At 34.2% G+C, this 27,076-nt stretch overlaps 1 protein-coding gene across 4 annotated transcripts in view; it reads right to left on the bottom strand.

Moving 5' to 3' along the window:
- MIPOL1 (mirror-image polydactyly 1) overlaps window positions 1-27,076 on the bottom strand; it is a 314,898-nt gene that overhangs the window by 23,199 nt on the left and 264,623 nt on the right. For all 4 annotated transcript variants that reach the window (XM_044231953.1, XM_044231952.1, XM_044231951.1 and 1 more), the window contains one exon: window positions 22,151-22,381. In XM_044231953.1, coding sequence (XP_044087888.1) covers window positions 22,151-22,381 — 231 coding nt within the window. The remainder of the gene's footprint in view (window positions 1-22,150; window positions 22,382-27,076) is intronic.

Consider the following 27,076-nt stretch of genomic DNA (forward strand, 5'->3'; position numbering starts at 1 on the left):
TAAGCGTTCAAGCCTCCCACTGTGTTTTCATCCTGTTTGTTCTAACCATGCAGGATATTTACTTTGCAAGGGGAGATTTATGGCTGAAGAACACTGACTAAATAGCTTATTTGTGAAGATAAACCAACCTGAATTAGTATTAAGGTATAAAAACTGACTGGACTACTAATTAATAAAAATAATCTTTTGTTTAAAAGAAAAAAAAAGAACACAAAGACCATGGCTATAAATATTTCTAATGCTTTTTCTAGGCAGATAATCATAAATAATAATAATAAAAAACCTCAAATAAGCAACTCAACAGAAGGCAAGCTGCCTTAGTTATCAAACAATGCCACAATATAAAAAATCTGACACTGTAAAAGAAAAAAAACACAACTTCTCTGTCTGTTGAAAAAAAAATGTAAGCAAAGCTTTAAATGGGGAAAAATGTTCACAGTACATTTAATAAGAGGCTGATATATTTACTATCCTAAGAGGTCTTAAAAATCAATAAACCATCCAATACAAAAATGGGAAAAAGTCATGAACAGGCAGTTCAAATAAAAATAAAAATATATTGTAAATAAAAATATAAAAATCTGCTTAACTGTATTCATAATTAAAGTAGTGCATATTGAAATAAGATGTAATTTTTTTCTTTCAGATTGGAAGGTTAAAAACCTTAATAATACTAAACAGTAATAAAGCTTGGGGAAATGGCATTCTTATAAATTATTAGTTGTCAATATAACTTTTAAAACAATAATTCGGCAATCCTTAGACTTAAAAAGGCATACTTTTTTGAAATTTACATTTTTCATTTCTAGAAATTTATCCTATCAATCTATTGAAAAACTATATATAAATATGTTTAAAGGAGGCTGCTCACTTGTAACATTGTTTGTAAAAGCAGATTTAAAACAAACAAACAAACCCAAATAAGCAAGATCAAATTCTTTTCTCACAGAACTTACACTCTAGTCTTGTAAAAGATAGATGCATAGAGGAGTTTTTAAAGATTCAAATTGTAACTTTATGCTTTGCATTGGCTGGAAATTAACAATCAGTGTTTGTGTTTCTGAAAGTCTATAAGGAAGTTGATAATATTTTAGAGACTATAATTTCAAAGTTAATTATCTTTAGCATTTGAAAACTTACACATTTGCCTTCACTTTTCTTGCACACATTAATATAAATTCTTATTCATGATAGGCAAAATGCTTTGCTTAGAACAGCAATCACATTTACAGAACTGTGAGGAAAAGTCTTTAGGGAGGAGGCCAAAACAGCTTTGCATTTGGGCTCCAATGAAAACCTGACGCTCTAAAAAGTAATCTTAATTGTTTCTATAGTTTGTCTTCTCCTTTAGTGGCCCATCCCTGAAAGCTAGCTGCAGCTTGTAATAAAAGGACATCTTTTCCAGATAAAACCACAAAACCACAAATCCCTCTTTAAAAAATCTTTTTTAATGTGTGTTCTTTTTACTTAACCCAACACTAATAGGTGGTTATGCATCTCACTAAACATGGAACTTAACTGTCTTATGAAATTCCAGGAAAAAAACTTTAACTACAGTGAAATAAAGTTTTGGAGAAAATGTTGAAATGTAAAAAAAAAAAAAAAAGAAAAAAAAAGTTCCCAAGTTATGACAAATTCCTGAAAATAAACTCAGCCTAGTCTATTAAGTTCCTGTACCCATTGGTATTATAAAACAGCATATATGCAACCATTACTCTGACCAGGGCTTTGGCATAAGTATTAGCTTGGAGACGGTCATATCCAGTAAAATTGTTAAATTCCTATTGAGAACTATAAGGTAGTTCTCACTCTTTTGTGATTCTTCTGTCCCTAAAAATTAATCAACTTTTGATAGGCCATAATCTCTTAGATATACTCTTTTAAAGAAGCCATTAGAAAAATTCTCTTCTTTTTTCCATCGATTCTCCCCACTGCCGAGGGATAGTCAATACACCATCATAGAGGAGTGGTTGAGATCTTTCTCCTTAATTTCAGTGATCGGTATCAAAGGTATAATAATAATGTAAAGTCTTCACCAGGCATTCTTTTTGTTAACTTATCAGGTCCATCTACCTTTTTATGGAAAAGGAAGCTATATTCACATGAAATCCTCTAACGTGTAATTCCAAAATTCATAAAGCTCCTAAAGCCGAAAGATTTTTATAAGTTTGCTGCAAACTCATGTACCAGGAAAACTAATTGAGGGTGACAATTCATATATTTCATTACATTGTGCTTCTCTAGAACAATCAGTGTTACATAATAAAAGAGAAAATATATATCATATTACCTTTATAAAATTTGAAAAATTCTAAATTCTGAAATACAACATATAGCCCCAAGGACTTTAAATGAAGGATGTGGATCCATTTAAGTTCTATGTTATTTCTTTAGTCAATGAAACTTCTACATATGCAATAGCGTATTTGATACTTCAAAATCATATTTTGGGGAAGAGGTTGAATCTTCAATTTTAGACCATTTTCTATAGCATGTTCTTCTAACTGGTAATCAAGAGTAGAAACATGGGGGAATCTGGGTGGCTCAGTTGGTTAAGTGCCTGCCTTCAATTCGGGTCATGATCTCAGGGTCCTGGATCGAGTCCCCCATCAGGCTCCCTGCTCAGCAGGGAGTCTGCTTCTCCCCCAGCTTGTGTTCTCTCTCTGTCACATAAGTAAATAAAATCTTAAAGAAAAAAAAAAAAAAGACGAGAAACACAACCCACTGAGTTAAAGGAACATTCATGCTTTTTACAACTATAAAACCTTCCCTGACTGACCCAAGTTTTCCCAGTGCCCCTAAAGGACCATGTATTTCTCCTACTGTAATTACCATTTACTTGTCAATACCCCTTCCTAGATTTTAAGAAACTCAGTCATGGCAGATGCTGCTACCTTAATCTTATTTACCTGTGATATCTACTGGGTAGGTACCCATTGTCTATTGCAAGCTTGATGAACAGTATATACTTAATTAAAATAATATTTGAACGGGAGAGCAGAAGAAATAGTTTCAAAAAATTTTCTAAGTACCTTCAGATAATCCAAGGTACAAAGAAAAGCACAGGTACTACTCTCTGATTATTTAAAGTTCTTTTTAATATGATTTTACCAAAATATTTTAACAGCTGTCCATTCCATTTCTATTGTGGTAATAATCACGCTTTTTATTATTTCAGTTTATTTTTTGTAATCTTTCACATTAATTACTATAATTCTTTGTCATTTAAAAATAAGCTTCAGTATTTAAATGATTATATTGGGTAACTTAATATTTTGCTGCGATTTCTATTGCTACTGAATTTTTAAAACTATGCTTAACATCATAGAATCAATATAAAAAAACAAATGGATTTGAAGTGCCAATGCAACTGCTACACTTCAACATACATTCAGAGAATAATGACTGGTTTTCTACATTTACCATAGTTGAGTGCTTCCCCTAACCCCTGGTCCATTATTTTTTCTTGTTTTTACTAGTAGGTCTGGCTTAAATCTTGATTCAGATTCTCTGTATTCATCTTCATTTAAAGGAAGTAAATATCTAATTCTTCCTTCCTTGTTTCTTACATCACCTAGCTGCACTTAGAGTTTTAAACTTATAATTCATAAGTAGGAAGCCATCTAGAACTAAGAACACCACAGACGGATCCAACTAACTGCCCTGTTCATGATCTATTAGTTTCTGAATATGTATGATCCTTGGTACTTAATTTTGGGTCAGACTTTGGTTTATTTAGACAGGCTCTTGTAGATTTTCAGAGGATTGTGATGGTATCCTAAGGTCAGACTGTGGTTGTGCATTTTCCCATAACTGTCACTGCTCGTAAAGCAATATGATTAACTGAGTGTCTTGCAGATCACCAATTTTCAGCTACATAAGGCCCAATAAAAGTAACTTAACTCTTAAAAAACTTTGTGGAGGGCAACTTCTGACACAGCTCTCAATGATTCCTACCTTCTGAAACTCACACCATGGCGTAATATCCTCCCCACTGGTGTGGACTGGACCTCCTGACTTGCTTCTAATGAAAAGAATATGGTGAAAGTGATGGAATATTACTTCTGTGATTAGGTAACAAAAGGCTAGGACTTCTGCTAACTTACTTTCTTTCTCTCTTGTTCCCTTGCTTGTACTTTTGGATAAAGTTACCTGTTATGCCATGAGATGCTCTGTGGAGAGGCCCACATAGCAAGGAGCCAAAGGCCTTGAAGTCTTGAGTGTGGCAGGAACTGAGGCCTTAGTCTAACAGCTTGTGAGACTTGATCTGGACAACAGCCATGTAAATTACCTAGAAAGTAGATCTCTACCAGTCAGGCCTTGAGCTGATGGAGTCTTGTGAGGGACTTGGAGTCAGAGGACCCAGTTAAGCTGCACTAAGATTCCTGACCCTCAGAAATGGTGAAATAGTAATTGTTTTGATCGACTAAATTTTGGGATAATTTGTTACATAGCAATAGAAAACTAAACGAATATAAATCTCAAAAGCAAAACTTTTTTTTTTTCCTGAAACAAAATTATGGTTTCAAATTACATACCTGTCTGGTTAATATGTATCCATTTTATTTTTTAATATGATACCAGTTCATTATTGGCAGGAGATACAAATAGCAAAGAAGATTTCTGGCACAAAATATAGACATATGTGTGAATGACAGAGTTTTAAAAACTAAACTGATTCTTGGCAAGATGGTTCAATGAAAACTTTTAGATAAAAATGATCTATGCCATTGGAAGAAAAAATACACTAATTAGTGTTCTTGGATCATGCCTGGTATCGTAGACATCAAACACATCACAGGACGTTGGCTGGCCTTACATAGTCTCTGGGTATGATTAGCATACAAGAGAATTGCAGGTTATTCTCTTTTTATTAGAATTTTTTAAATAATAAATATAACTAATATAAATCCCAAGTATTTTCTTAAATGGACTTATACACAATTTGAAGGATTATCTGTTATAAGGGTAAGTCCTTCTCTGAGAGAATAAGATATCAATAAGGATACTATTGATACTTACTTGATATCTCACACACAACTCAAACTTGTTAAAAATGTCTTTCCATTTCAACTCTGTTCTTCCTCTAGTCTTTCCAGCCTTAATAAATAGTATTTCCAACTATCAGGTTGCTCAGGACAAAAATTTGGGAGTTCTCCTTGATACCCTGCATCCCATTCAGAAAGGCTACTCTCTGGATGCCATGAAGCTCTCAAGTCCCTCTTCTTTCCGTCTCCAAGGACACTCCCCTGGTCCAAGACACTACAGTCTCTCCCCAGTGACTTCCTAATGAGTCTTTCTACTTCCACTTTTGTCCATTGCAATTTATCCTTCACAAAGCAGCCTTTAAATCTTTTAGAAATGCAAATGAAAACATGCCCTCTGATTAAAATCTATCAATGACTTCCACTGCTTGTAAGATGAAATTTAAAGACGGAAACTACTGGGCGCCTGGGTGGCTCAGTGGGTTAAAGCCTCTGCCTTCGGCTCAGGTCATGATCTCGGGGTCCTGGGATTGAGCCCCGCATCGGCCTCTCTGCTCAGCAGGGAGCCTGCTTCCTCCTCTCTCTGCCTGCCTCTCTGCCTACTTGTGATCTCTCTCTCTCTGTCAAATAGATAAATAAATTAAAAAAAAAAAGATGGAAACTACTGGAGAAAAACAAGGGTCTCGAGGCTCTTCAAGCTCTGACTCTGCACAGAACTCCATCCTCCTTTTATGTTCTAAGCTGCCTTCTGGCCGCAAAGATCTTCCTTCAGTGTATAAAAGGTGCCAAGTTCTTTGCTTTGGCTTCCACATGGAAGCTTTTCACCTGGCCAATCCCCACTTATACTTCTGGTCCCATCTTCTTCTCCTAACACTGTCACTGCATGATATATGGTCGCTGTTTAAAAAATATTTGTTGAATAAAATTTGTTGAATATTTGTTGAATAAATAAAACTATAAAATGAAGACATGAACATGAATAGACATAAAGATGAATAAAATTGTTCAAGATCATGCTATTATAATTGGGAAAATATTTAAATGATGGTCTTTCATTCATTAGGAATGTTCTCTTTCTCCTTTTTTATTTAGAATGAAATACATCAGCTTTGAGATCAGAAAAAAAAATCCATTTATATTTGGCCTGGCTATTATAACTCATCTGTTTATCTCCTCAACCAACCCAAATATAATGGCTTATATTTAGGTTTTCACTTTATAATAACTAATTAGGACAACTACATCAATTAAACCAATAATAAATACAATCAATCACTAGTTGGCAAAAGGGCTATTTCTGAAGGGAATAAAATTTTTCAGGAAAACAGTATCAAAGCTATGCTTTATCACAGAAGTACAGTCTTAGTCTTGATCAAATTTCATTGAGTAATGAAAACATTACATTAAGCAGGAATTATTTAAAAATGAACAAGATGACATGATTGCTAAAGTAAATTCTTCAATGCTTTCATCTTATTCTCTTTCAAACACATTTACCTAATCAATGTAGTTGTTACTTAAATGTTATCTAAAAGTTTTTAATGCATTTTTGCTATCTATCATAATATGATACAGAAAATATATGAAACCAATATAAAATTCAATTACTAAGGATAAAAATTTTATTAACAGGTCTCAGTTTCATTCCCTAACTAAGAAATATGATTCATATTTATTAATTTGTTCAAAGATACCACTAACATGTAGCTCCTCAGAATAATTAAAGTGTATTCCTAGGATATAAACATTTTTATTGTTTTACTATTCACTGGATTTATTATTAAAAAAAATTATGAGCAACACTATGACCAATTTATACCACACAATAAATGCTGTATTCTACAAAAGACAAATGTTTTCAGAGTCAATATAATCACAGCATACTTTCTTAGACTCATGTGTTCATTTATAGTTTGCTTATAATTGCTTCATGGAGATAGGAGTTTGTACATTACAAAAAGGCTTTATTGATTTATTAGTTACAGAGTATACTAAGCATACTTAGATACTGGAAAAGTTAGCTCTGGGGCTAGTATCACATAACAGCAAGCTGTAGAATACTACAGAGCAAAAATCAGAGTGTTGGCATAGGAAAGATAAATGGTACAAGCTGGACTAGCAAAGACTAATATTTAGTAAGTCCACTAACACAAGCAAATCAGGTCTTAGAGTTGTATGCTTTGCTCATGATGAGAAAAACATTTACTTAATTTTTAAAAGCATACAGTTAATTATTCTATAATGAACTATTAAATTTCCTTTTTTGAAAAAGTTCTCATATTTGAAGATATGTAAAGAAACCATTATTATTTATTTAGTGTGCTCCAACACACTTTTCCAGCAAGGAATTCTTTTCTTTCAACAATTTATACCCTAATTTAACTAGTTCAGGTAATGTATTTGACTTTGTGTTGGGGGGACGGTTGATAAATAATTAAAGTATTTTAAAATTATTTTTTGAGAAAATAAATGTTTTGTAAGCAATATAAAGTGTGTTAAAATCGACAAGAATAAAAAAAGGTGTGCAAAACTATATAATGAAATTCTCTAAAGCATCATTTGTTCCTTTTGTAATTTAAAAATTCATAGATCATGGAAGTCAAAGGTGGTAATATCTGAGTTCCATTTTTGAAGTCAAAATATAAAATTATTATTAAACATTTTTGCCTTTTATGCTATTTTATTTTGCCTTTTAAAGTGGATTACTTTGGTAACTTGTGAGCACATATGAATGAACTAGGTGGAGATTAAGCAAAGACCAGCATAGCATGTTCATGACTTAATCCCTCAGTTGAGCACAGCTGGTCAACATGTTGTTTTTGACTCTATTTTTTTCTTCTCATTTGTAAATTGTTTAATTTCCACCCTTAATGGACAACTGAATACTTAGAGGAAGGAGAAAGTACACTGATGCTGAGACACAAATTAATGTGGGGCACAAATCTATAAATTTACCTCAAGTTTCTCTCCACCAGCTCCTTTAATCAAACTACTCATATCACCTTATTTTGTAGGTATGACTTAAAGAAAACAAAGGACAACAAATATTGGAACAACAGTTAAACTTAATTAGTCTTTACTTACATGGAAGTAAAGACCAAAATATCTGTAATGTGCTATTTGTGGAAATATTCCAGCAAATGGATGCTGAGAAACCTCTATTATTTCCTTTTAAAGGTAGAATGTTAAGAATTTCAAATATCATCTCACAAGCAGTTATTTAATATTACTAAATTTTAATCTATTTTTTAATATGTATTTATCCTTAAACCAAACAATACACCATAATAAAACTTAATAAATTATGCTATTTTCTATATGGTTGAAGTAAGTCACGTATCATGTGGTGATACATATTATGAGTATTAAAGATTGTACTTAAATAAAATTATAAATCAATGCTTATTAACTTCTTTTTCTTTTAACAACCAAAAGGCATGCACACAATTCTACTTAGAGAATATGTTTTACTACAAAGGGATTCAAGAGTCAAAAAAGGCTGGGAAACACTGCTGAGTTTTTTTCATCATTTTAAACCCAGAAAAGTTTCAATTAATGATGGAGGAAGCAAGTCACTGATATTCATACTGCCAACTGAAACATAGCAAGCTAGAATAACTGGTTAGTTTTATTAAGGTATCTTATTAAGATGGCTTATTAAGCTACTCACTATTGTTTTCATAGGGCTTTAGGCTGATACTAAACTTTAAAATGTAGGATTCTTCCCTTCCTAACTTTCATAAAAGTCATATATAATTAGCACTGAATGAAATTTTCTAATGTCAACATTTCAAATTTTGATTAACAGGGAATACAAATCAACCTTATTCAAGTTTAATTCAAAAGACTGGCAACATCCTTTGGGAGACTAGTGGAGATAATATTCAATGCACCTTCAAACTTCACACTAAGCCAAGGGCCTACAAAGTAAAAGTAATATTCAACTTATTAAGCTACCATCGTCACAGTAATTTTCTCTACCTGAGTTATGTTTGATTCATAAAAACCATACGTTCCCAGATTGAAATCAACATTTTGGGTCTAGACTGCAATCAGGACCACCCCACTGTTGATAGATATGATGAATGATCTACACAGATGATCAAAATAAAGACAAAGCAACAGGTGACAGAAGTGGTGCGGATAGGGACATAAGAAACAGACATTTCAGACAATGGTAGACACTCTGGATAGTATACAGTGAAAAACCTGGTGACATTCCACGGGGAGGAAGAACCACAGTTCTTCAGCTCTATTACAGAACTATCATTTCTGAATATGAAACATCAGTCAGTAGAAATCATACAAGTTAGGGTAACTTAGTAAGTTTTCATTCTTATTTTTTAAATAAAGGTAAACCAGGAGTGTTTTCTTTTTTCCTCCAGCAGTGTCTTTTTCACCTTTTATGGACTATTCAGGGCTAGAACTAGGATGAGATGAATGAAGCACTCACTTCAGGTGAAAAATTTAAGGGGGTACGAAAAGCCTCACTAATAAACTAAATGATATTACAATCAGTATTTTAAAAAATTAAAGTTAACACAAATTTTTAAAGATTTTATTTATTTGACACAGAAAGAGAGCACAAGCAGGGAAGCAGCATGCAGAGGGAGAGGGAGAAGCTGGCTCCCCACTGAGCAAGGAGCTAGATGCGGGACTCGATCCCACGATCCTGGAATCATGAACTGAGCAAAAGGTAGACGCTTAACTGACCAAGCCACCCAGGACTCCCAACAAAAAAATTTCTTCATAAACAAAATTTCAAAATTTAAATAAAGAAAGGATGAGTGTCCTCTGATACTGATAAAATTCCCAAGGCAAATTTGTGCCAAATTTGGTCAGTGGGAACCTTTCTAAGTTGGCTCCTGTGTCCTTTCGACATGACCCCATTAATCTTGCTTTCTGGTACAAGTACTTGCTTTCTGGTACAAAAGGATACTCTGGACTCATTATACTTTCCCTTCTCCAGACCCAGGAGCTATCTCTTTCCCATCTACCTCCAAAGGCCAATAATTCATTAGTTGTGGGTTTATCTTTCCTATTACTTTTATGCCTATTTTTCATAAAAAAGGTAGGATATTATAAGTACTTGATTTTTTTTTCTCAGTTAGGAATATGTCCTGAAATCACTCAGCATCAGTTTATAGACCTTCCTTCCTTTCTCTTTTTCACAGTTGTATTGTATCCCACACAATGACGAATATGTCATAGTTTATTAAACAACTCTCCTATTTGAATTTCTTTTGTTTGCTATTAAAAACAATCCTGGGGCCCCTGGGTGGTTCAGTCGTTATGTGTCTGCCTCAGGTCATGATCCTAGAGTCCTGGGATGGAGGTCCCCCCACCCCCGCCCTGGGTCCAGCTCCCTGCTCAGTGGGGAGCCTATTTCTTCCTCTCCTTCCAGCTCCTCTCACTCGTGCTCTCTGTTGTTATCCTTGTCTCTCTCTCAAATAAATAAAAACAATCATGTAGGGGCCCAGCATCTAGCTCCTCACTCAGCATGGAGTCTGCTTGAGATCGTCTCTCCCTCTCTCTGCCCCACCCCCACTTGTAGTGTCTCTCTCTCAAGTAAATAAATAAATCTTTAAATAGCAAACAAACAAAAAAACCAATCCTGTAATTCCTATGTTGCTTCATATTCATAGAGGTATATATTCAGGATGGATTCCTAGAGGCAATCTTCCTTAGTCAAAGTATAAGGGCATCAGTAATTTTGTTAGATACTATCAAATTCTCCTCCACAGGGGTTTTACTATTTTGCATTCTTACTAGTAATGTATGAAAATTCACAGAATCCTTTTTACTTCCAGTTTCCAAGATCTTTGTGAACAATCTCTTTTTCCAAAGTCATATGGTATTTATTTTATGTCTCTGAGGTTAAATTTATTATTTTTCTCACTTATTATTTCTAGCTCCTAAAAGGTTATTATAATTTTTTATTTAAAACATTTTTATAACATTTATTATTAAAACATACTCTTTAGTCAATGTTTTATATTTATAGAGCACATTATACTTTTCAAAATACTTTAATGCATATGCATCTTATTTGAGCCTCACAGCCATATTCTGAAGTATAGGGCAAGTATATTAGTTCTACTTCCAGTTGAGAGCACTGAGAAGAAACACAATTTCATGTCTTCTACATCATACTCAGTTAATGACAATTACAGGTCCTGTTAGATACTGATATCTCTACTAGATAATAAGCTGCCTCCCTTTTAACTTTCAATTCTAATGCTTTAATTTATTATATATTAGTGTCACTTATTAGATAAAAAGTATTAGGCATACAGATTTACTAATTATATTTACTTCACAAGTAGTAGAAATATGAAAGCTATTAATGCGTTATTTAAGGTTCATATGTTAAGCTTATTTTGGATAATAAAGCTTAATTTTGGGGGGTTTAGTTCAAGAATTTTATAAACTATAAAGTGCTAATCACCTCTAATAATGTAATTTATTCTGGAAAAATATACCATTTTAAAATTCAAAGTACGATTCAGTTATGTAAGCAGTAACAATGCACAATGTATTCTGACAAAGTTGGAATACAGTGAATTACCTTTTCACATATAAGCAATTATTAGGAATTTGTAAAATTGTAGAAAATCAAACACAAAGTAGCAAAAATGTAATTTCAAGGCTGCATTAAAGTTCAAAGGCTTCCTTTGTACTAAACAATGTCTCTTAGCATTCTCTGAAGAGATAGGAAAAAAAGTTCTATTTCAAGTATAAAATATTTTGGCCTAAATTTTTAATTAGATTGATTCATCCTTCAGAATGGTAATATATATTTATCCTATCAAGTGGGCCTCGAGGAAATATTAAAGGATGACCTTAACAGACATTATAAATTGAGAATCCTCAAACAGAAGCAATGAAATCAGTAAATGTAAACATAAACCCTGATTTTGGTCTCTTTTTAATAATGTAAACTCTTTTCCATAAAACACAATCTGTATGTTAAAGATGTCATTTATTTTTGAAGTTGAAAAATAACAAAAAGACTTTAGACCCACATATAAAAGGTACTCTTTTTATCCTTTTCTGAGACATTGACCTGTATACTCATTTAAAAATGAACACCACATCTTTACGTTATTAAATCTTTGTTTTGATCTATTAGTATTCACCAAAGTGCCATTTTATAAAACCTCACACTGAATAGACAAGGCTGGAGGTGACCATCTGCAGCTTTAGAGTCTGCGTTTGAATTGATGAAAAGAGCTTTGTGTTTTCATTGCCAAGTTTGATTCTTCCAGTCATTAGGCATTCCCCTCAGATCGCATCAATGAAGCCGTGCTCTCTTACACCCATGTGTTAAATTCTCTTCTCCTCATGGTTTCCTTTGCCAGCTCTACTCAAGAATGACTATTGGGTCTTAGCCACATTCTTCTCACAGCTGTGTTAAAAAAGAGCATCAGAAAGTCTTCCTAAAACCCATATGTGTATCTGGTCAGTTCCCTGTCTCAGGGTCACCTCACATTGTGGTGTGATTATACAGAGATTCATTCTTGTTCTTGAACTGTGCTACTCCTACCACTCTGGGAAAGATTAGGCCCTCCAGTCAGTAGTAGAGAACTTCTTAGAAGACTGATGTGAAATATACATGGCTCAGAAGGCAAATTAATTTATGGAAGAAGATAATTCAAGATTTTAAATGTTTTGCCATTGTGTAGCTTGTCAAAAAGCAAACGGGAACATAAAAAGAAATATTATACACTTTCATACACTTGCAGGATACTGCTAAACGCAGCAAAAGAAAAAGTCAAAAGATGATGATGTCCCAAGGACTATTAGTTTGAATGGTATAAATACCAAAACAATTAAAAAATTAAAATTATTAAGTTTAGTAAGTTCCAAAATACTGTTCACTATGTAATTTCTGGGAACATTTTTCTTTCTTTCTTTCTTTCTTCTTTTTTTTTAGAGTATATAATTACTTTTTAAAAAATTTTTATTTATTTTAAAAATTTCCTTAATTTCACTTTTAGTCAGTCTTTATAAAGAAACACCTGACAAAGTAATTGATAGTAGTGGAAACCTTTTTTCTTTATACTTAGGTTAAGAACTAAAAAAACCCAGAAACTATTTGTAGAGTTGCCTGAGAATATATAACAATATGAAGAAGAAAGAAGATCACTTCTGCTGCTACTAAATAATATATTGTTATAGAATGATTTTTTTTAACTATAAATGATCAAGAGTGAAGTTTATGTGTGGACAATGTTTATGATTTTACTGCCAGCTAAAGCTCACTTTCTTTTTCTTTTTTTAAGTAGGCTTCCCACCTAGTGCGGAACCCAGCGTGGCACCTGAATTCATGACCCTGAGATCAAGACCTGAGCTGAGATCAAGAGTTGGACTCAACTGACCAAGCTGCCTGGGCCCCACAAAAAATTATTTTATTCTGTATTTTTTGAGGGCCAAATATGCACATGGGAAAAATCCCTGACTTAGTGGGGAGAAATAATCAAGCATGGAATGTTAAAATCTGAATAAAATTGGTATCTCTACTTATTCTTGGGTTCAACTTGGGTTTTTTCTAATTACATTTTGTGAATAAAAGCTATACCTAGTAAGGAAGTATATACCAGATTTTAGATGAGTATACTGAGGACTTATTAAAAAAAACACCAGACCTTGATTTATATAAAAATGTAGACCTTTCTATACTAATAGATAGATACATCACATTAAATTTTTCTATGTGTTTCAGAATATGGAAAGCAAAGGAGGAGGTTCTGAGTGAGCTGTCAAGCATAATGAGGCCGAGCAACATCCAAGCAGGAATAATGAAAATTTCTTAAAAATCAAATTTTTACAATAGCTTCCCTCTTCCCTTTATTACTACAAGAGTAGGCAAAGTGCACTGGTGGTCAGCGCTATTAAGAAAGAAAGTTAAAATCACTTTATATATCTTGTTTTAATCGTTTCTAAAACTATCCTCAGGTAAGATGGATGAATGAGTTCTCCTGCCCTCACAGAAGTGCCTGGGAGCGCTGTAGCCTGTCAAGGACTAAACAGTAAGACGGCTTTAACCGGAGCTAGAACAGAACCAAGGAAAAGGATGCTTGTCTGATCATATGGCCATTCTAAGGAACTCACATTTCATACAAATGTGTGAAAATCACATTTGAATGTTTCTGGAGCAAAGAACTCCTGTTTTTTGTTTTTATGTTAACCTGTCAAGTTCTGGTTAAAAATATTTGATCATTGTTTAGTGGATTCTATAATTCTCCTAATGTAATAGAGGGACATTATCTCTTTTAATTACTATAATATTGGGGTTAATGAAAATCATCAAAAATTCCTACATTTTATTTGGTCTTAAACTGAAATGGCATGGATCTCTCCCACATTTTATTCTTTTGTTCTTTTACTTTCATCCTTTTCCATTGTACCCATTTGAAACATGTTTTATCTATCTTAGTAGGCAAAAATGTGTATTAGCTCAACTCTAGATCACCTATTTGAAGATAGGTTCTGAAGTGAAGAAGTAAATAAAATCTAAGCAGCTGTGTTGCAATTTCACTTTTTAGTCCTTACTTTCATGATCCTTATGATTCATTCCAAAAAGTTAACTATACAAGGGAATTTATCAGAGAAAATGCAGATTCTTAGGTTTAGAGAATTTCTTTTCTTAGTCTTCATCCTTTACTTTCCACTTCATTAGAATTTCTCAAGTTTTGGGTTAGGCTTCAATTCCAATAATCCTACATTAATCCTCTAGTAGAGAGGAATGCCATAGAAAATTAACACCATGTTTCTTTTTTGTTTCAAAGTGAGACTTTCCGTAAAGAGAAAGGTGTAATTCCAACTCTTCAGCTTTTATAAAGAAATGGATATAATACTTATCTATCAAATATGATAGGTATCTCTCCCTCTCCCTATATATAATAAAAGTAGCTCTAAAGAAATCTACTTTATGTACTCAATGGATGAGAAAGGTGATCCACTATACAAATAGATAATGGAATTAAATTTTTTATAAAATACATACTTATTTGATAGTGTGTAAGAAGACTTACACACTATGCGTATTAAGACTTATGCGTATTTCATAAGTTAAAAATGCATTTAATTAAAAAATGTGTTATGATTTACAAATCCAGAATATTAAATTCTTAAAAAGCACATTATGTGCTTAAGAATAAAAACTAAGCATGTTAGATGCTGTACATCTTACAATGACTGCTCAGGAGTCATCTGAATCCATCTTCCACATACAAATGACAATATCTAACTGGATCTAGATTTGGAAGGTGCCTTCTAGAGCTGATTGGGAAGTGATTTGTACATAAACTATCTTGAATAGGGGTACCTGGGTGGCTCGGTCATTAAGCATCTGCCTTTAGCTCAGGTCATGATCCCAGAATCCTGGGATCGAGCCCCGCATCAGGCTCCCTATTCGGCGGGAAGCCTGCTTTCCCTCTCCTAGTTCTTCGGCTTGAATTCCCTCTCTCTCTGTGTCTCTGTCAAATAAATAAATAAAATCTTTAAAGAAACAAAAACAAAAACAAAAACAAATCATCCCAGATAAATTACTTGACTCATTATGTGCTGAGGTATATATGATATTTCACAGAATTTTAAAATCTCGAACACAAAATAAATTTTGAAGAGCAATTCCCAGAAGTTTTAAATCCTCCCGTTTATTAATATTAATAAAATCAATTTTCAACTTTATATTAGTGATTTATACCTTATGCTGAGTTGAGAATTGTGAAACTTATTCTTTGATTTAATCAGCATTTATAAAGTGTTCAGACATCTGTACTATTGTCGTGCTAAAGTCCAACCAAGAATTTATTTAAAAAAAAAAAATCACAGGTAAAACTGGCAAGAAGCAGAGTAATTTTAGTGAAAAGGCAATCTAATTTTAATACCTTTTGTATTTGACTATGTAAGGATAATTTACCACAATTTGTTTTCATTATGGTTAAAATCAGATTCCAGAGCCAGCAACAAAACTATAAAGTTTAGTGATGTCTTTTGATGAAAAGAAGGCAGTTTGTTTTTTTTAACCAAGAAACTGTGGAAATGCTCTGTTCCCCTTCCCAGCACTCAGTCATCTACCCTGTTTTATAATTCAACCTGCAAACAGATTAAGCAGCTGAGTTTGTGGAAAGTATGTTTGCTCTACGCGAAGAAACCTTGCGTGACACTATGGTGACTCCCCTGAAACCTCGAAGGGAGCTACAGACAGTCCTCATCAGCAGGGAAACCAGGCTGAGAATTCACAATTTTTTTGTGACCTCAACTTCTTCATAGAAATCAGTATTTGGCCAAGAGGCAGGAAAGACCTTCTTGTTAGCTTATGTGCTCCTCCTCGTCCTTTTTTTCCCCTGTTAATACCGCTCAAAAGCTTGGGATACCCTATATTTCAAAAGGAAATGCTTTATGCTGATCTTTGATATTTTAATAATGCAATTAGAAAGGAGAGCGCAAGTAAATTTTAAGTAACTGATTTTTTTAAAGTATGAAAAGAAAGAAAATTTTATTTTTTTATTTTTATTTTTTAAAAGATTTTATTTATTTGACAGAGAGAGACACAGTGAGAGAGGGAACACAAGCAGGGGGAGTGGGAAAGGGAGAAACAGGCTTCCTGCTGAGCAGGGCACCCGATGCAGTACTTGAACCCAGGACCCTGGGATCATGACCTGAACTGAAAGCAGCCACTTAAGCGACTAGCCATACAAGCACCTTAAGAAAGAAAATTTTAGATAGTGATATATTCTTTCTTGAACATATGTTTAAAAGTTTAGAATTTTTGTCCTTTGTCTTTTTGTCTGATCTACTTATTATATAGTTACAGTTTATGAGGGATTTGAATCATATCAGTATAAATCTGGCCCACAGTAAAGATGGTTATGTGACAAAAGTTAACTTTACTGTAAAATCTAGAAGCTTCTGAGAGCTTCTAACCTTATAAGCCTAGTTGTAAATACTTTTAAGTAATTATGTGTAGCTTAGGTACATTAAGTATAGTCAAATATATTTTTAAAATTCTTCAGAAACCTTGTGTTCTAAGCCACAAGAACCATATCTATAGACAGAAAGACAGATGGGAAATAAAATATATCATAAAGAACAACAGAGTTTTAAATCTCTCGTGATGATAAAAATATCCCTTAATGGATTTGTGTGTCAGTTTTCTCTTTAATAAACAAGGATTATGGGTGGTCCTTAGCAGAATCATTAAGAGAAGTTTCTCTTAAAAGTTCCTATGCTCTTCACCTGCTCTTTAGTTCCCTCTACTTCCACATGGCTCACTAAAACTAAGCGCATCCAGGATCAGCCAAAGACCACCTAAAACCTAAAGGACAATGTGTTCTTCCACAAACATACACATTTTTGAAACATAGGTACCTTTAACCTTGCTTAACCCAAGGGAAAGGATTTCCACTGGTGAAATTTTAGGTTTTTGACATCTGGACTAAGAAGCAATTTCTAGACAATGAGGTCTGGCATTCTTCACACTTTCTCCTATCAGTGTTTCTACCTATATATATTGGCTAGCTTATGGATGGTAATTCTGCACCACTTTCTTTTTCAGGAATACTCCCACAGACTAAAAAACTAAGAAATGCATTTGACTCGGGGCGTCTGGGTGGCTCAGTGGGTTAAAGCCTCTGCCTTTGGCTCAGGTCATGATCCCAGAGTCCTGGGATCGAGCCCCGTGTCAGGCTCTCTGCTCAGCAGGGAGCCTGCTTCCCTTCCTTTCTCTCTGCCTGCCTCTCTGCCTACTTGTGATCTCTGTCAAATAAATAAATAAAATCTTCAAAAAAAATTCATTTGACTCTAAAAAAAAATATAAATTTAAAATTCTATAATTACTAGAAATAGCATATAGTCTCTCCACCATTACTGAAGATTTCAGATCTTTTAAATGTAATTAAACTTGATGGAAACTGGTGCATAGAAAAAGGGCTAAAAGCCCAATAGAAAGTCAGACACCACAGGAGTCGTGGTGCCAGTGAGGGAGGCAGGCAGGACTGGCCACAAAAGTCATACTTTTCTACGAAATTCTTTTTTTTTTTTTTTTTTAAGATTTTATTTATTTATTTGTCAGAGAGAGAGAGAGAGCGCACACACAAGCATGCAGAGTGGCAGGCAGAGGCAGAGAGAGAAGTAGGCTCCCTGCTGAACAAGGAGCCTGATGTGGGACTCGATCCCAGGACCCTGGGATCATGACCCAAGCCGAGGGCAGCGGCTTAACCAACTGAGCCACCCAGGCGTCCCCTTTTCTATGAAATTCTTGTACTAGCATGGGATACTGGGTTGGGATAAATTTTTTTTTACCTAGGGCCTATAGCAGATCAGAGCAGATTTGAAATTTTCCTGTGTATTCCTGACCTGACCAGCTTTTACTTTATTCTGTTATCCCATCAACCTTTTAAATTGCTCTAGTTTATTTGTTCATAGTATTTACACAGTACCTACTTTATAGCAGGCATCTCGGTGAATATTTGGAGGTGATATGGATGCAAAGATGAAGGGAACACTGTTTATGTCTTGAGAATGCTCAGTGATGGGTAATTTTGCAGGAAGTAGACAGGAAAACAGATAAAGCAATTGTAACACCTAGATGATTAAGACCTTTAACAAAGATATGGATTAGGTACTATGAAAAAATAAAAACATAAAGAAACATCACAGAAGTGACATTAAGACTAGACTTTAATGAGTAACAAAAATTTGGTACTGGAAGGGAGGAATGTGCTTTAAGAAGAAGAAATAGCTTGTGTAGAGATACTGTGGTTGGGGTGGTGGGAGGAAATGATACCAGAGAATGGGAGAAGGCCAGAAAGGTGATAGGCCTCATATACCCTGCTCAGTTGTTTATGCTTTTGCGTGTAGGGATGAAGGGCCCTGAAAGATTTCAAATAGGGAAGTAATAGAACCTGATTTCATTTTAGAAAACTTCCCTCTGGCGGCAGCGAGTAAGACATACCCGAGAGCTAGAGGCAGGTAAACTAGTCTTGTGATTATTTCAGATTAGTTGGAAGATGATGAGGTCCTGAAATGATGCAATTAACAAGTGAGGATGGAACACAGGAAATCAGGTGATTCTTCAGCAGCACAGAAAAACCAGAGACTCACGGCAAAGTGAACGTGGAAAGTCAGAAAGAGTGAGGGAATAAAGACGGTGCTGAAGCTGCTGAAGACCATTACTGAGACGGGAGATACAGGAGCACGGCGAGGACTTTATTTTCAGGGGAGGAATCCTTAACAAACATATTATGACAACACAGAGAAGAGAGTGATATTTAACTTTCTAGGAAGCTGAAGAAGCCTTTGCAGAGAAGAGATACTTGAACAAGTCTTGTCAGTTGCATGAGTATGATTATACTAATAATTTATAACATGCTGAAAATAAAGTAATTGGCACTGAATTAGGTACCTTACATGGTATCCAGTCTATTACTCATATCAAACCTGCCTGTGAAGGCACTAATACTGTCTGAATTTTTCAACTGAGGAACTTTTGCTTCCAGGGGTTAAGTAACTTGCCCCAAATCTCACAGGTAATAAGTAGGAAAGCAGGGATTGAAATACAGGTCTGTCTGACTTGACTACAAAGCCTGCCTCTATCCTCTCTGCTGCACTGAATCTCATAGGATGAGTAAGGTTTTCATGAGGGGAAGGGTAAAAGGCTCTAAGCAGAGGAACCCACATATATAAAGGTATTTGGTCTGGAAAAGATAGAGCCCTTCTGAAGAATGGGATATTACAGTGTGGAGTGAAATGGCAAGACAAGGAGGGACGATGCAAGATGCATTGTTCTAAAAGCATTACATGTTTATCTCATCTACTTCTTACAACATTATGAGTGGGAGTATTACTAACCATGTATTATTATCTGCAGCAGCACAGTGTTTTTAAAATAAAGTGTACAAGTTCATGTACATATATATTTTGCATCCAGATTCTGAGCTTTTAAACCACTATGAGTTACCAAAGATATGGGAGCATCCTTACCTATTGTTTACCATGATCATATGTTAGATTTATAATAAAAATATAATTAGAAATGCGCCACTGAATTTAACAGGAAATTGCTGGTAATCTTAAAAAGAACTGTTTCAGTACAAAAGCTAGTCATAGTGTATTGAGTAGCTCTGGAGTAAATGGAATTGAAAAATTAGATGCTGAATATAGATCTGTTATTCAAGAAATTTAGTTGTGAAAGGAAAGGAGAAATATGCACCTTTATAGTTCACACTGTAGTTACTGCCTGGAATACTGACATATTACAAAGGACCTTCAAAAAAAAAATAATTGCTACTAAGAGTAATTTCAGATTATATAGAGAATACTAATACCATCTAACAGAGACTTTTAAGTTGGTTTCCTGGAAGGTTAGCCTCTTAAATGCTATAAAGTAGGTTGATGTCCACATTAACTGCAATGAAGGTACACTGCCCCATTGAGGGCAACTAAAAATATAGCGGACTGAATACAAATAGGAAAGCCTCATTGTATTTCATCTAGGTCTTACTGCTGGAAGTAAGAATAAAAGATTCAACATTCAAATTGAAATTTAACATTTAAATGACATAATTGCTTCACTTAAACTCTGTCCGTTGATTGGTGTCATTCCATTAAAACCTTTTGATCTGCCCATGGTTAAATGTGAAGACTAGGAAAATATAGTAAGTTTCTCAAAAGGTTAAACTTATTCAACTTAAAGCATTATCTGAGGTGATCTTTCTACTTCAATACTGATATACTTCTATAAGAATACAAAGTATTTTTAAAATTATTTTTTATAAAACAATAATAATAGTTGATGAGATCTAAAAAATAAAAGGTTCACATTTCCAAAGATTTTACAGAAATTTAATTGGTCTCTGGGAAGTACTGTTTTAGGGAATTTTAGTCAGGTATATAAATTTCAAGAATTACATGTAAAGAAAATTTAGATATTTGTAATTATTTGTAGACTTTAAGCAAACAGAGCTAACAGACCCTGACTGTCAAAAGGTACTGATTTGTAATTTACAATGCAATGAGACCTACCTGTGTATCTTAGTGTTTTTAGAATGTTAATGTACACTGTGAATAATTGGATATAGCTTCTGACTGAACATAAACTTAATCTTTAAACCTATAAAAAATAGAATACTTACTATAAATCATAAATTTCAAGGTACCCTGATTATATAAAGATTTTAATATGCATAATTCCTGATCTATTTTAAAAGGGCTCTTAACGACAGATTTACCTGACCTTGGGATACCATTCAAAAGGTAATTTTAGGGACACTGGGGAAATGGTTGAGATGATTTATTTTCAAATAAAAAGTGGTAAGAAGTAAGAAATTTTGAAGTTAGCACTACTTCATATTGTGAGACTGAAAAAATTTAAGGAAAAAGTATGTCTTAGGAACTGAAGGTAATTAAGTGTATGAATGGCAAAATGCTGTTAACAACAAATGAAGATGGGATTATTTAAAATGACAAGTTCCATTCCATTAAAGCTGCCTTAGGAAATTCTGCTACAGTGTTCAAGTCCCTTAAATTAACAAATTATCTCTTTGTATGATATGCCCTATGTTAACGTTTTGTTGGCTATCGTTAAGGACTGATTGGTTTTTGTAGCTTTATTTAAATTTTAACAAAAATGCAAAGATCATAGAAAATAAACTAATGTAATTATGCACTGTGAAAAGCTGCCCTGAATACTTCAGAAGAACCACACATGCAAATTAAGTCCACTGTAACTATTCCATGTGCCTAGAGGTCTCAGACTGCAAAATCACAGATGATCTCAACTCAAGCAGGATTATCACAAAGCTAAGTGAGTAAAGTTGGTTACTTGACTGCCTCTTCCCCTTGCCTATAACTTTACCTACTACCTATGAAAGGATTTTAATGGTATGGCCTCCAGGAACTGATGAAGATCAGTTATTAAATAAAAGTGGTTTTCCCTCAACAGTAACCACGATTCCCAAGTGAATGACTTTTTTGACCCCCAACTATGGGCATGATAGGCAATTTAAAAAATAAAAAACTCCATTTGGCTCGATCTACTTTTGTCATAAGCCATTAACAGCATGAATAATAAATAATCTATTATTTAGCTGCAAAAAAGATGTTCTTGTTTTGTTTTGTTTCATGCTTTTGAAACCATGCGAGATCATTTTACTTACTTCTGCACTTTGTCATTGGCTGCTTGGGAGGCTTCCATGGCGTGCTGAAGCTCTAATTCCATGTTTGCTCGATCTGTCAGAGCTTGCTGCAGTTGGGTAGCCAGTTCCTCATTCTCTTGTTGAGTGATGGACACAATGTTCTCTCTACTTTTTAAAGCTTCTTCGTACGTGCTAAGGGTATGGTTAAACTGATCCTTCAGATTTTCTTCTTGGGATAAAGATTTGTGTAAACTGAGAAGAACATAAAAATAAATAATTGAAACATAAATATGCAGTCTTCCTGACCAATAATCTATTTAACAAAAATCTCCATAAGAAACACCCATTTCTAAAAATCAATGAATTTATCCACTTAAATGGGTAAATAAAAATAATTTTTATTATCACAATATTATCCTTTTTTTTTTAGTATATGTGCTGCCGAAGCGAGCACTATCACAATATTATCCTTGATAATTATTCTATTTCTCTGCTTCTAGGCTGAAAGCTACCCAAGTGATCATTGATGTTACCCAAGCAGGCATGAAGATGCTGCAAGATGTTAAATTAATGATATCAGTGTAAATATTACATTCAGTTTTCTTTAAAAGGAATAGCAGAGAATTGGAAAAGAAAGCCTCTCTAGGTAAATACAAGAATACGACAAGCTGACTGCGAAGAAGCGAGAAGTAAGAGAATGGGCATTGGTTTAGCAGATCCAGGCTTTCTTCAGCTGAGTACTTAATGAAATGAATGTGGGCTGTACGAGCACCGGTCAGCCCATACACAGATATAAATGAAGTTAAAATCACTAGTCTGACTGCACAGAAACAATACATATTCAGGTACCTTTTCTTTTTGTTAATGAATCTCATGCCAAATATATCCACTCATTAAGTCATACAGAGAAATAGCATATAAATTAAGACTAAATGAATGCAGAAGAAAATGCAGACAAATAGAACCCTAAAATGCTAAAGGTCAAATCTTTGATATGTCATTACACCTACCGCCTGAGGTTATTTTGAAATGGCACCACACACCTCACTCAATTAAATAAAGACATTTTGAAAATATAAATATTTAATAAGGGAAATTTAAAATCCACACAGGAGATGTTCTTTTTTTATTAAATAAAATCATTTCAGTATATGCATACAAAAGAAATGTCGATTGGAGACTTGAAGTAAAACAACCTAACAATATAAAACAGATTGATGATGTGAAAGAAAGTAATATAATTCTGAAAGCTTCAAAAAGCGAGTCAGGGAACTTTAGCACTGGCTGAATATCTAGTCTGATACTTTATTTAAAACTGTTCAAACCAAAGTAATTATATATTTCTTCTTTCTGTTTAAGTAACCTATAGATCTCTCTAGTGTGCTCACTTTGTAGAAGGTGTCACACAGAAATAAGAAGGACATGGAACAGGGACAGTCAGCATCCCAAAAGACATCATTTCAAGATCCAAATTAGTTCTTAGAAAAAAAGACCGCTACTAAACTGTGGCCAGTTGATTACTACGTAAAAGTAAGAAAGGTGTTTAGTGCTGTATTTGTAGAGTGCAAAGAAGTATCTTTCTTTATAGTTTTCACATTGTTATCTAACCCTTATTTCATTTTTTCTAAGTTCTTTCGACCAATCCATATGTCCAAAGGTTCCCATCTCTTGCCCCTTTTCCGATGCTTTCTATGTTCTTTCACACTTTCTGATTCCTCTTATTCCACGTTCGTTTCCATCAAGCCACCTCTTTGGCTACTTGAAAGATCCAAGAAAGAAAGAAACAAAAAACAAACAAAACAAAAAAGCTTGAAAAAAAAAAGTCTCTTTATGTTCTTTACACTTAAAAGATTATTACTTACATTTTAATTGTTAATTATATTTTAAATTACACAGAGTACACAAATCCAAAGTATTCAGCTTGACAAAATGTAAAGAACAAAATATGTAATAAACCCAGAAGATTCCCCTCTGTTCCCTTCGAGTTAATTCCCCTTTCCCAAAGCAATCACTTATTCAACCTCTATTCAGATTAGTATTGTCTGTTTTTGAACTTTTGGTCTGGCTCATTTTATTTAATAAGGCTTATGAGATTCATCCTACTGTTGCATGTAGTTCACTGCTTTTATTGCTATGAAGTATTCTGTTATATAAATATACCGCAATTCATTTAATCATTCCACTATTGCTATTAATATTGTTGTATGTTATCTTTGGATGGACCTAAGTACTCATCGCACCCCCCCCCACTTCTCTGAAATATAATGGACATAAGTACTCCTTTCTGAAGTAAGGGCTGCTCTATAGGGTGTATGTATGTTCAGATCAAGCAGATGCTGCGCAGAACTTCCCAAAGTGGTCCTACCGATTTACACTCTCACCAGCAGTATAAGGGAGTCACAATTACTCTACATTCTCCCTTCGAGTATTCTCCCTACTGGTAAACTATAGTCATTCTTACAGGGGTGCAGTGCAATTTCACTCTCTTAATATTGCCTTTTGATGAATATTAAGTTCTTAATGTGAATGAAGTCCAATAAATCATTGTTTCTTTAATGGCAGTGCTTTTTATAACCTATTTAAAAAAATCTTGGCTTAACTCTTCCTTTATGTTTTACCCTTATGCACATGGTCTTGTTTAAAGTTCACAGGGGACAGCTTCGTTTGGGAATTCTCCATTTGTCTACCATGTCCATAACACTATTCAGTATACTCTTGCCAATTAAATATTAAGAATCAATGACTCGGTTTTTAAAATCTCACCTTTATTAAAACCATGGCATCCATCCCAATTTTAATTCCCTAATCATTCATCACTTTCTGGTTGTCCACACTTTAATTTTTTTTCAAATTTATATCTCATTTTTCTCTGAGTTGGACCTGTGACTGGGATCCCTAACTCTCAAGCTCAAAACTCTACTCATCATTCAAAATGCCTTGGAAACCTTTAAATACCCATCAAGACTTTCTCAAACAGAAGCAGTAGCTGGAATGATGTTTTAAAACAATAAAACAGATAATGCCACTTAAAATCCTGCAGGGCCATCTCACTGCACTCAGAATAAATCTCTACAAATAACAACAAATTGTCTATTTTAACTCACTAAACCTCACAACAACTTATGAGAGAAGTCCTATCAATATTTTTTTAATAGATGAGGAAATTGAAGCAAACATAGGGCAGTATTTTAGTTAATCTCACACAGCTAACAGAACCAGAATCTCAACCCACAGTCTTTCTCCTGGGCTGAAAGGTGAAACACTCTCCCAGCTGGCCATGAACCACGGAGCCCTGTATCATTTGTTCTCTCTTCCTCCTCATCATCTAGCCAGACATTCAGTTTCTCAAGTACATCAAGCTTTTCCTGCTTGAAGCATTTGTTTGTAATGTCTCTCTCCTCTCCCTGACAAACTTCTCATTCATTTGGTCTCAGCATGAATACTGCTTTCTCAGACAACGCTTTTATGACGTTTCAACCTAAATTCTGGTGTTCCTTCTTTGTTATTCTGTCTCAATGACCCTAGTCTTTTTCTTCTTAGAACTTACAATAATTTGTAGTTTTTTTCAGTTTCATCTTGTGATCTACTTCCCAATTCTACACTCTATTTGCAAAGGGCAATTTTAAAAAATGGGGACACATTCCTTAGTAACTTCAATAAATCAAAATGTGGATATTTCTAAGGACACTTTCTTATCAGAATAAAGATGAAGCAGAGGGGCTAGATTCCTAGCATATATAAATCTCTACCATTTAGAGTGTATTTTTGTTTTAATACTGTTTTATTTTTCCCTCAGTGTTCTTCCCTAGGGCCACCTTGTTTAGCTTCCTTCATAGAGTCAAATCACATTTAACCTCTTTTCAAAGTTATTGATTTTCAGATGCATTTCTAGCAATGGCAGCAGAATTACAATTTATTGGTCTTAAATGACATTGTTTTGGAAAATACTTGAATTTTAGTAAGAATAAATGATAAAACAACAGCAGAAAAGAGCCATTAAATCAGTCTCAGAAGTTCCAAAGCCTGTGGCTCATCCAGTATTCACAGAGAATGGCAATTATTTACATTTATCATGAAACTAATGAGGTAATATCTGCAAGGTTTCCACTTACTCTTACAGTTTTCAAGTGATGTAATTATTATCTAAATTTTTGTTATTATAGAAAGTGAGACTTTGAAGATATTTTTACTTGGTAATTTTTCATATTATAATTCTAATCCAAAGCAAATGAGACCGTACATTGCCTCTTACGCTGCTCACCACATGGAGTCCGACAGCAGGCCAGGGTTGAAAATACCCTTGGATGGGGCACTGTACTAGTAAGCAGCATGTAACGGATTTCCTTTCTGGGGTGGTTTCTTTTTCTTTTCTTTTTTTTTTTTTTTTTAATTTTATTTTTTCAGTGTTCAAGATTCATTGTTTATGCACCACACCCAGTGCTCCATGCAATACGTGCCCTCCTTAATACCCACCACCAGGTCCTCCAAAGCCTCCCACCCCTTCTGGAGTGGTTTCTGTCTTAGTTTTAATTCCCTCAAGTCCGTGGTCGTGACTTTTCTTAGTCCCTGACCCTCTGAACTGCCTCAGCTTAAACTACCTTGGAATTATCAAGCTTATGACCCACTTTTACGTTTTGCTTGCAGATAGTTATGTTCTCCTGAGCTTATCTGCTTTCCTGCTTGCAGAACTTGCTTTCTCTCAATTGTAATGTCACACGTGGATTCAGCTTATTCTTGCAACTGGTACTTTTCCATTTATACCAAGTGTTAATGCTACGTTTCCTGGCTTCCTCTTTTGTCTCCGCGATCAGGTATTAACTTAAATCCTTCATGAGCCACTTTACTCAGCATCCTACAATATGCACTCATCTTCTGTTCATTCTTCTTTTATTTACAGTAATTGCTCAATCAATCAAGTGTTTTATATATGTTGCTTTAATTGGATAA

Source organism: Neovison vison, chromosome 13 (genome assembly GCF_020171115.1).
Source record: "Neovison vison isolate M4711 chromosome 13, ASM_NN_V1, whole genome shotgun sequence".
Classification (NCBI taxonomy): Eukaryota; Metazoa; Chordata; class Mammalia; order Carnivora; family Mustelidae; genus Neogale; species Neogale vison.